Below are 11,388 nucleotides of genomic sequence, written 5' to 3' on the forward strand. Positions count from 1 at the left end.
GTTTGAAATAATATTTTTGAGTTAACTAATCATTAAAGACTCACTAAACATGCATTTAAATAACCAAAGCAGATAGCACCTAGCTTGGCTCCTCATTGGAGACTTGGTCTGGGAACTACGTGTTCATTTTCTCGTATTTGAGGCGTGGTTTACGAATGCCCAGAGCCGTTTATTGGGCGCTATGAATGTCTATCAAATGCGCCTGTACGTAGCTCATAGCCAATCGCTTCAATTATACCAGATGACGTATGTAGAGCGACAGAAATTCGACGAGGAAAAGACGATGGGTCAAAGATTTATTTGTACACGATGGCGTTTAGCGAATATTACCGTTTGTGCAAGATAAACATGAGGGTAGAAGGTAACGTCGAGTCTGATGCCATGTTGGATCCATAGATATAAACAAACTGCTTCAGTGTCGTCATCGTCTTGCTGCTCCCTCCACGTTCTGTGATTGGTTCCCTTTTTCAGGGGAAAATCTGGTCCATGGTGTCCAGACTGCCTAGCAGCGTGAATAAAATCGCGCTGCGAGCAAGGCAGTATGGGGAAAACCCAGGCTAGATAGCACCATTGATGCAACAATTTCTGAATGTCACTTCAATTCAATTTTACTATAAAAGCATTTAATTTTTTAGATACTAATGAAAAGGAATGCATATTGCCTCTATGTTCAGATGACAATAAAGGTACTACCTGTGTTAAAGGGATAATTCCCCCAAAAATGAAAAATCTGTCATCTTTACTCACCCTTATGTTGTTTCAAACCTGTATAAATTTCTTTCTTCTGCTAAACACAAAATATATTTTGAAGAATGTTGATAACCAGACAGTTGCTGGTAGCCATTGACTTCCATTGTAGAAAAAAAAAAAAGAAAGTCACTGACTACAGTCAGTAGATACCAACATTATTAAAAATATCATCTTTTGTGTCCAACAAAAGAAAGATACGCAAACAGGTTTGGAACAACATATGGGTGAGTAAATTACAATTTTCATTTTTGGGTGAATTATCCCTTTACCATAGCAAAATATATATATTGTAAGATTTACACTAGTCATAATCACCTTTTCAAACATCCAGGCATCAAATCTGTCACGTTCCCAGAGCACAGGCATGTATGTAGAAATATTGAAACAGCGGTAGCCAGTGTTGGCTTCGATGCTGTTTTCGAGCGTCAACGTGTCCAAATATGCATTTATCACCTGTGACAAACAGTAAAGAAACTTAGTTTTGAAGATTTCAATCTTATTCTTTCCTTTTAACCTATCATGATACTTAATTCTACCTTATCATTTAACCAGTGAGGATGTTTCAGAGATTCAAAATCACTGCTCTCTAACACCTGTCCACAGACGGACAATCTAACTCCACTGTCTACCTCAATCTCATGCTTGCTCAGCTCTGCCAGAAGTGTCTCAGTCTCTGTCAAATAATACCATATTTTATCTTTCAAAATTGCAATTGCAAATTGCAGTAACACACCTAAACAATTTACATCGATATAGTTGCAGTATATTAAATGTATAACTTTAACATACTACTCACCTGTCAAATCTATTGCATCAAAGTCTGTCAACAAGTTCTCCTTCAAAAAACCAGACTGGTCCCCTGTGTCACGTACAACATAAAAAACAAAAAAAAACAAAGTTGCATTGAATGATGCATGTTAACATGGATGCAGACAGCAGTCCTTCCCATAGTAACCTTACCACTGTTCCTTTTCTCAATTCTACTTTTTTTGCCTTTCACCTTTCCTTTTCTTTTCCGGGTTGGAAGTACACGCAGTTTCAGCTTGTCATCTTGTTTACTTAGAAGAGGTAGTGAGTCTTCTTTTGGGACAAAGAATTTCATCTTTCCTGTAATTTCATGAATGGCTGCAGTTGCATTTAGCAACAACTCATGATCCACACATATGTATGATAGATCCTGGAGAATTTTTAATTTCTCCCGCAGGGCACACTGTGCAGTGGAAACTCCATTTGCCTCTGTGTCTGTCTTCGTACACTGAATGTCATGACAGTCTATGGCAACAGGGTGTTCAGTATTGTCCTCGTCATTACATGTCGGTGTGGTGCCCACGAGGCTATTGGCGCAGACAGTATCGTCCTTGTCAATCACTTCTTTCACCTTCAATTTTTTCTGACTTGACACAACATCTGAGTCAAGAGTGACATATGGACTGCTGATGTAGTCTGGACACAATGAGTACCATGAGCTGTCAGTGTGTTTGAAAACAGCAAAAAAATGCTTGCAGGGTAAAAAAGTGGACTTAAAATTTCTGCATTCACATGACGGAAAACGGTCTTTGTCTCTGAGATCCACAGAGTACCATTCACATGATTGCTCACTCTGGACTTTATAAAGCCCCTTACTCTGCTCTTGAACTTGTTGGGAGGTATAACAACAAGCTGCCTCTAGGTTTTTCAGGCAATGTTGTACAAAGGTTCTTGGACGGTCCCAGAGGAACTCAGGAACATTAGCACTGTAGACCTTGTGTTCACTGCTGTACATGTAATTAAGTTTAGCATATGAGAGGAGCTGTTCAGGGATGAACTCGGTAACTATTATTTCAACCAAAGATGATACTGTTTTAGTACCCGAAATCTTCAGGTAAAAGCTCTTCAATGAGTTGTTCATTGCTTCAGTGCCATTGTTTGTGGTTACAGACACATTAAATCCATGTGGAGAAAATCCTCTGCACCACCTCTGAAAATAAGAAAAAAGTAATTTAACACAAAGTAAAAGAAAAAAAACTTTCTGATCTCCCTTTACTGTCAATGTACATAAATGCATTACAATTAATTATAAACAATGAAACAAAACATCAAAAAAAATTAATTCTCAAGGTGGCACTGTTGTAACCCCTACCTCTTTAATATTGAGCCATCTTTTCTCAACATAGTTCTGAACTTCTGTATTACTCTTATACAAGACACTGTCCCTGAGCTTACTTATTGCTGCCTCACATGTTTCTCTATCATGTGCAGAAGCTACACTACGAAGGAGGCCAAGAAGTTCACTGCGATCTTGATCAGATAGATGGTTCTTGCCTGCAACAGGTGCATTGCAATGCCTAATTAGTAAGTACTTCAAAATGTTACAACTATTACTATTTAACACACATGTAATTTCTAGCTTTGTCAAGTTTAATAAACTAACATTACTTTTTTTCATATTATTTCTCTAATAATAAACATTTATTTGTAGGCGAAGTTCCTCAACATATAGCAGCTGAAATTATAGGGAAAAAACTTAACGATTATGACAAATATAATTGTTTATCATTTCCCTTAATATATTGTTTAATATCAACTACGGCAATGTTAATTAAAATACTAATTTTGTGTGGGGCAATTACATATAATTCTTAATGTAGACACATTTGAAATGAGCTAATATTTGATTTCTGAATTATTGCAGTGCCCAAACAGTGAAATCTGCACTTAGCCGCACGGAAAACTACATTATTACTCATATTAAATTGTCTGAGTTAAAGTAAAAAAATAACTGAGGTATGATACTGATTTGATCATAGAGAAAAAAGGTTTAATAAGACAACTGTAAAAACAAAAACAAAAAACATGTAGGGCTAGACATTCCTGGTCCATCACCACATACATTTTGAGAGAGAGAGAAGAATACTTACTTTCCCTTGTCCAGCGAATCCAGGCTTGCTCTCGATGGAAAGAACACAGGTATTTGTGAGTATTTGGGAAGACCAATTGAAGTGCCTGGTATTCTTGTTCACAATAATCAGTCATGAAATAATTTGGATTCCAGGCATCATTCCATTTTTTAATTAAAGACAAGGCCTCAGAGATAGCCATGGTGGACTCATTTTCACAAATGAACTCTGCAACAGGTTTGTAGCCAACATTTGTCCTGACAACAACTAAAAAAAGTGGCAAGGCATATTTTGTTGTTCTGTACGTGGCATCCAGGAGAACCATGTCTCCATACCGTTTAAGAAGTCTCAGCTTTATTTCCAAATTAAGACTCGAAACCCCAAGTATTTAGTGCCAGCCATAAGCTAGCATTTTTTTGAATAAATATAATTTCCAAGTGGGTTTACAGAGAATATTCTCTTATAAAATACATCAAACCATTAAGATTTTTTGTTTGTTTAGCAACTCTTTCAATCAATTATATTCTTACAAAGCATATATAATTTTTTTCCAGATTCGACAAATTCAGCATTGAGAAAGGAGCTTCAAAATTGAGAAAACAAGTCGTCATGGACACTCTGAAAGCAGCTCTACAGAAAAATGAAGCAGAGTCATCTGAAATAATTCACATCATCTTACCATTTGAGACAGCTCACCAACACCACACGATTTCGGCAGAAAGTGGATACACAAGAAATATCCACCCTCTTGTGAAGAAAAAAATTCAAGAGTATGTGTCATTGGGAATTACATCTGTGCCTTTCCTTAAAAAAGTGCTTCGACAGTTTGTGAACACTGAACTCTCAGTTTCGGATTGTGTCCTCCCAAAGTCACATGATCAGTGCTACTTTCCAACTAGCCATACCATTCAAAACCATGTGCATTTGGCTTTAGTAGCAGGAAGGTACTCTGGTCTTGATCAGCTTAATTTGGAAATAAAGCTGAATAAATGGAAAGAAGATGATCCTTCTGCACATTTTTACTTCAGAAAATGCTCAGAGGCCCAAATCATAGATGATAAATCCCAAGATGGTGATGGTGTGAAAAGTGAAGAAAAGGAGTCCACCATGCAGAACACATTTTTGTTTGTACATCAGTCCCAAGAACAGCAGAGACTTCTTAAACGGTATGGAGACATGGTTCTCCTGGATGCCACGTACAGAACAACAAAATATGCCTTGCCACTTTTTTTAGTTGTTGTCAGGACAAATGTTGGCTACAAACCTGTTGCAGAGTTCATTTGTGAAAATGAGTCCACCATGGCTATCTCTGAGGCCTTGTCTTTAATTAAAAAATGGAATGATGCCTGGAATCCAAATTATTTCATGACTGATTATTGTGAACAAGAATACCAGGCACTTCAATTGGTCTTCCCAAATACTCACAAATACCTGTGTTCTTTCCATCGAGAGCAAGCCTGGATTCGCTGGACAAGGGAAAGTAAGTATTCTTCTCTCTCTCTCAAAATGTATGTGGTGATGGACCAGGAATGTCTAGCCCTACATGTTTTTTGTTTTTGTTTTTACAGTTGTCTTATTAAACCTTTTTTCTCTATGATCAAATCAGTATCATACCTCAGTTATTTTTTTACTTTAACTCAGACAATTTAATATGAGTAATAATGTAGTTTTCCGTGCGGCTAAGTGCAGATTTCACTGTTTGGGCACTGCAATAATTCAGAAATCAAATATTAGCTCATTTCAAATGTGTCTACATTAAGAATTATATGTAATTGCCCCACACAAAATTAGTATTTTAATTAACATTGCCGTAGTTGATATTAAACAATATATTAAGGGAAATGATAAACAATTATATTTGTCATAATCGTTAAGTTTTTTCCCTATAATTTCAGCTGCTATATGTTGAGGAACTTCGCCTACAAATAAATGTTTATTATTAGAGAAATAATATGAAAAAAAGTAATGTTAGTTTATTAAACTTGACAAAGCTAGAAATTACATGTGTGTTAAATAGTAATAGTTGTAACATTTTGAAGTACTTACTAATTAGGCATTGCAATGCACCTGTTGCAGGCAAGAACCATCTATCTGATCAAGATCGCAGTGAACTTCTTGGCCTCCTTCGTAGTGTAGCTTCTGCACATGATAGAGAAACATGTGAGGCAGCAATAAGTAAGCTCAGGGACAGTGTCTTGTATAAGAGTAATACAGAAGTTCAGAACTATGTTGAGAAAAGATGGCTCAATATTAAAGAGGTAGGGGTTACAACAGTGCCACCTTGAGAATTAATTTTTTTTGATGTTTTGTTTCATTGTTTATAATTAATTGTAATGCATTTATGTACATTGACAGTAAAGGGAGATCAGAAAGTTTTTTTTCTTTTACTTTGTGTTAAATTACTTTTTTCTTATTTTCAGAGGTGGTGCAGAGGATTTTCTCCACATGGATTTAATGTGTCTGTAACCACAAACAATGGCACTGAAGCAATGAACAACTCATTGAAGAGCTTTTACCTGAAGATTTCGGGTACTAAAACAGTATCATCTTTGGTTGAAATAATAGTTACCGAGTTCATCCCTGAACAGCTCCTCTCATATGCTAAACTTAATTACATGTACAGCAGTGAACACAAGGTCTACAGTGCTAATGTTCCTGAGTTCCTCTGGGACCGTCCAAGAACCTTTGTACAACATTGCCTGAAAAACCTAGAGGCAGCTTGTTGTTATACCTCCCAACAAGTTCAAGAGCAGAGTAAGGGGCTTTATAAAGTCCAGAGTGAGCAATCATGTGAATGGTACTCTGTGGATCTCAGAGACAAAGACCGTTTTCCGTCATGTGAATGCAGAAATTTTAAGTCCACTTTTTTACCCTGCAAGCATTTTTTTGCTGTTTTCAAACACACTGACAGCTCATGGTACTCATTGTGTCCAGACTACATCAGCAGTCCATATGTCACTCTTGACTCAGATGTTGTGTCAAGTCAGAAAAAATTGAAGGTGAAAGAAGTGATTGACAAGGACGATACTGTCTGCGCCAATAGCCTCGTGGGCACCACACCGACATGTAATGACGAGGACAATACTGAACACCCTGTTGCCATAGACTGTCATGACATTCAGTGTACGAAGACAGACACAGAGGCAAATGGAGTTTCCACTGCACAGTGTGCCCTGCGGGAGAAATTAAAAATTCTCCAGGATCTATCATACATATGTGTGGATCATGAGTTGTTGCTAAATGCAACTGCAGCCATTCATGAAATTACAGGAAAGATGAAATTCTTTGTCCCAAAAGAAGACTCACTACCTCTTCTAAGTAAACAAGATGACAAGCTGAAACTGCGTGTACTTCCAACCCGGAAAAGAAAAGGAAAGGTGAAAGGCAAAAAAAGTAGAATTGAGAAAAGGAACAGTGGTAAGGTTACTATGGGAAGGACTGCTGTCTGCATCCATGTTAACATGCATCATTCAATGCAACTTTGTTTTTTTTTGTTTTTTATGTTGTACGTGACACAGGGGACCAGTCTGGTTTTTTGAAGGAGAACTTGTTGACAGACTTTGATGCAATAGATTTGACAGGTGAGTAGTATGTTAAAGTTATACATTTAATATACTGCAACTATATCGATGTAAATTGTTTAGGTGTGTTACTGCAATTTGCAATTGCAATTTTGAAAGATAAAATATGGTATTATTTGACAGAGACTGAGACACTTCTGGCAGAGCTGAGCAAGCATGAGATTGAGGTAGACAGTGGAGTTAGATTGTCCGTCTGTGGACAGGTGTTAGAGAGCAGTGATTTTGAATCTCTGAAACATCCTCACTGGTTAAATGATAAGGTAGAATTAAGTATCATGATAGGTTAAAAGGAAAGAATAAGATTGAAATCTTCAAAACTAAGTTTCTTTACTGTTTGTCACAGGTGATAAATGCATATTTGGACACGTTGACGCTCGAAAACAGCATCGAAGCCAACACTGGCTACCGCTGTTTCAATATTTCTACATACATGCCTGTGCTCTGGGAACGTGACAGATTTGATGCCTGGATGTTTGAAAAGGTGATTATGACTAGTGTAAATCTTACAATATATATATTTTGCTATGGTAAAGGGATAATTCACCCAAAAATGAAAATTGTAATTTACTCACCCATATGTTGTTCCAAACCTGTTTGCGTATCTTTCTTTTGTTGGACACAAAAGATGATATTTTTAATAATGTTGGTATCTACTGACTGTAGTCAGTGACTTTCTTTTTTTTTTTTCTACAATGGAAGTCAATGGCTACCAGCAACTGTCTGGTTATCAACATTCTTCAAAATATATTTTGTGTTTAGCAGAAGAAAGAAATTTATACAGGTTTGAAACAACATAAGGGTGAGTAAAGATGACAGATTTTTCATTTTTGGGGGAATTATCCCTTTAACACAGGTAGTACCTTTATTGTCATCTGAACATAGAGGCAATATGCATTCCTTTTCATTAGTATCTAAAAAATTAAATGCTTTTATAGTAAAATTGAATTGAAGTGACATTCAGAAATTGTTGCATCAATGGTGCTATCTAGCCTGGGTTTCCCCATACTGCCTTGCTCGCAGCGCGATTTTATTCACGCTGCTAGGCAGTCTGGACACCATGGACCAGATTTTCCCCTGAAAAAGGGAACCAATCACAGAACGTGGAGGGAGCAGCAAGACGATGACGACACTGAAGCAGTTTGTTTATATCTATGGATCCAACATGGCATCAGACTCGACGTTACCTTCTACCCTCATGTTTATCTTGCACAAACGGTAATATTCGCTAAACGCCATCGTGTACAAATAAATCTTTGACCCATCGTCTTTTTCCTCGTCGAATTTCTGTCGCTCTACATACGTCATCTGGTATAATTGAAGCGATTGGCTATGAGCTACGTACAGGCGCATTTGATAGACATTCATAGCGCCCAATAAACGGCTCTGGGCATTCGTAAACCACGCCTCAAATACGAGAAAATGAACACGTAGTTCCCAGACCAAGTCTCCAATGAGGAGCCAAGCTAGGTGCTATCTGCTTTGGTTATTTAAATGCATGTTTAGTGAGTCTTTAATGATTAGTTAACTCAAAAATATTATTTCAAACCCATATGACTTCCTTCCTGGAAACACAAAAATGTCAGACTGTTGCCATTCAGTATAACAAAAATGTTTTCCCATAGAATGAAAGTGAATTGCAAACATTTCACAGTTTCTTGATGTCTGTAAGCAATAAGGTACATGAGGCTGTGCTGTATTGTGAACTCTTTGCGCCTAACAACGTCCTTCAGCCTTGACTTATTCACAATACAGCACTAGACTCGAGGACCTTATTGCTTTTATAAAATGGTTACATGGTGCCTGTTCTGAGATGGCTATGAATGGTGACCCAGCTTTTGATTGATGATTTCTGCCACACAATACAAATATTGGACTGGAACTAACCGTTTTAAAATTCGTTCCAAGATGGCGTTCTCCCGACTGAAGTGGATTTTCCTTCCAATCCATGTGAGGGGCAATCACTGGATACTTCTGGTAGCAGATGTTCCAAATATGGAAGTATCAGTACTGGACTCATTATCAGGGAACAATGTCACATATGTTGATATGTGGAGGTAAGATAAAGGATTTTTACAAATTGAGTAATGTTACTGTACATGTTTTTTAATCATAGTGTAGTGTCATACTGTGTACATATTTTCATTCCAACAGAACTAAGTTCTGCTTGCTTATCGGCCATCATATTGATCTTCATATTGGCCACATTTGTTGAGGTTCACGTGCGAGTGTTCCCGGCGCGCCCCGCGTATATCGTATCATCACAGTGCATGATGGAAAACAGAAGTGCAATATATACTTTTGTATTATTTTGGTGCTATTATGCACAGCAGAGTGAATGACACGTGGATCTATAGGTTGTGTGAAGGCAGCTTTCTGCTACTTGCAAACAGACTCTTTTATAGAGATGGCTAATTGCAAGCCATTCATTTGCCACTCTGAATGCACACACTGTGAAAATCATCGTCAGTATCATGATCATGTGTTTTGACGTCGTCACTTAACTTCCAGTTACTTTACTTCCTGAACAAGTGTGCACCAAGTAGTTGCTTTCACATTCCCGTGAATCACGCCACAGTTCCATTGCTACCAAACTCAGACCACCTCCTACAGGTAGTCTCTGGTTCGATACCCTTTTTATGACTGATATCACATTACCAATTTTTCATTGAAAAAAACTTAAATGAAATTTAAGTCCTTAAACTGGCTCAAACTGAGCGTCGAGTCTGAGGAGGGTTGTCCGACTCCAGTTCAAATTGAACACCTCTACTGAGAGTTTCTGATATTTTTAGTGCGTCCTCCTGACTGAGGAGTATAAACTCTTGAAGCGCCGCCCTCTTCTTGAAAGTTGTAAAGGGATAAACACAGAAACGGCAAGCTAATTTTTTGGCAAAAAAACTAATTTGAGCTATAACTTCATTTACACACTCTGGGGATATCAGAGACTTATTTAACATCTCCTAAAAAGGGGCATAATAGGTCCCCTTTAAGTTGAACTAGGCCACATTAGAAATACTCATTTTTACCTTGTAAATAATTGAATGTATTCCACTTATTTACTCAGGAAGTATATGGCTGTGAGGTACACAAAGACGAAAGAATTGGGAGGATTCTGGAGAAATGGTGGTCTCTGCTCTGCATCACAAAAAGATGGAAACAATTGTGGAGCCTTTGTATTACTGGTAAGGCATTACAAAGCTTCATAGCCAGAGCTTCTCTTTTTGTAAGAATTTTTTTAAATACATAAATGAATCCTTTTATGTGGCATTCAATATTTTAAATTTATCTGTCCAGAATGCTCTTGCCCTGACCAGAGGTATCAGTCCCAGCCAACTGACACAACGCCATGCAGTGGAAATGAGGAAGTTTGTGTGCCACAAACTCAAGCAAAATGCATTATGCTAATATTTGTACTCTTCTTTCCCCGAATGCTTTTCCTACCTTTTGCTGGTTTAAAAGGATGGCGTGTTCATTCATGCTTTCTCTTCGGAGCGGATTTGAACTCTGTAGTGAACTGAGCTCTTTGTAGTGAAATGAGTTTTCTGTAGTGAACTGAGCTGAGCTCTTTGTAGTGAAATGAGTTTTCTGTAGTGAACTGAGCTGAGCTCTTTGTAGCGCAATGAGTTTTCTGTAGTGATTCTAGTTCTTGTGTATTTCTCTGCCGAACTGAGTTGTGTGCTATGTGCTTTGTTCTTTGTATTGTGTTGTCTACCTTTTCATTTGCTCGGAGGTATATTATATTTACCGGTAAATATAAATATTTTATAAATAACACTTTTCTTAAATATATGCATGTGTGTGTATTTATATATACAAAATAATTATACACAGTGCGCACATTATTTTGGATGTGATTTATTGCCCATTTTATTTATTTATTTATTTATTGTAAACATATTTTTCCCTTAAATATGTTGGTTCCCTTGCATATTGTAAATAAATCGTTTGTTTGCAATTCAGTAAAAAAATGTGTCATTGCTTTGTACACCTAACCTGGTAATGACAGGTGTTTTTGTATGTTTTTATCTAAGCCAACAGATGTGATTGAGTCATGTCTATTTTTAAACTGCTCTAGAAACTTTACTTTTGCATGAACAGTACTTTTAATGTAGCTAAACGGGAATACAATGTTAATATAGTTAACATGTATTACTAATTTTATTACAATATCACTAAAATAGGTC

At 37.1% G+C, this 11,388-nt stretch overlaps 1 protein-coding gene and 1 long non-coding RNA gene across 9 annotated transcripts; one reads left to right on the forward strand and one right to left on the reverse strand.

The window, feature by feature from the left end:
* Positions 1-566: 566 nt before the first annotated feature.
* Positions 567-3,960, reverse strand: LOC311094216. Of its 3 annotated transcripts, XR_014608604.1 has the most exons (5): positions 3,648-3,960; positions 2,599-2,707; positions 1,547-1,609; positions 1,066-1,203; positions 567-847 (listed from the first exon to the last, which is right to left on the reverse strand). It is a non-coding gene; the product is annotated as an uncharacterized lncRNA (long non-coding RNA). The 3 variants fall into 3 exon arrangements; XR_014608605.1 differs by lacking the exon at positions 567-847 and having other exon boundaries at positions 921-1,203; XR_014608606.1 differs by lacking the exons at positions 567-847; positions 2,599-2,707; positions 3,648-3,960 and adding an exon at positions 1,711-2,305 and having other exon boundaries at positions 921-1,203.
* Positions 3,961-4,184: 224 nt separating this feature from the next.
* LOC311090431 (uncharacterized protein) lies at positions 4,185-11,162 on the forward strand. Of its 6 annotated transcripts, none has more exons than XR_014607885.1 (7): positions 4,185-5,106; positions 6,047-7,043; positions 7,145-7,207; positions 7,551-7,688; positions 9,113-9,261; positions 10,269-10,386; positions 10,499-11,162. XR_014607885.1 is itself a non-coding variant. In XM_084125685.1 (5 exons), exons 2-4 carry the CDS (start codon positions 6,116-6,118, stop codon positions 7,658-7,660), a joined length of 1,101 nt encoding a protein of 366 aa, XP_083981811.1. In that variant the 5' UTR covers positions 4,185-5,106; positions 6,047-6,115; the 3' UTR covers positions 7,661-7,688; positions 7,907-9,106. The 6 variants fall into 6 exon arrangements, 4 of the variants coding, with proteins under 4 accessions (XP_083981811.1, XP_083981812.1, XP_083981813.1 ...); XR_014607886.1 differs by having other exon boundaries at positions 6,047-6,155; XM_084125685.1 differs by lacking the exons at positions 9,113-9,261; positions 10,269-10,386; positions 10,499-11,162 and adding an exon at positions 7,907-9,106.
* Positions 11,163-11,388: the final 226 nt, after the last annotated feature.

This window comes from Abramis brama, assembly GCF_963993115.1.
Source record: "Abramis brama genome assembly, chromosome: 1".
NCBI lineage: Eukaryota > Metazoa > Chordata > Actinopteri > Cypriniformes > Leuciscidae > Abramis > Abramis brama.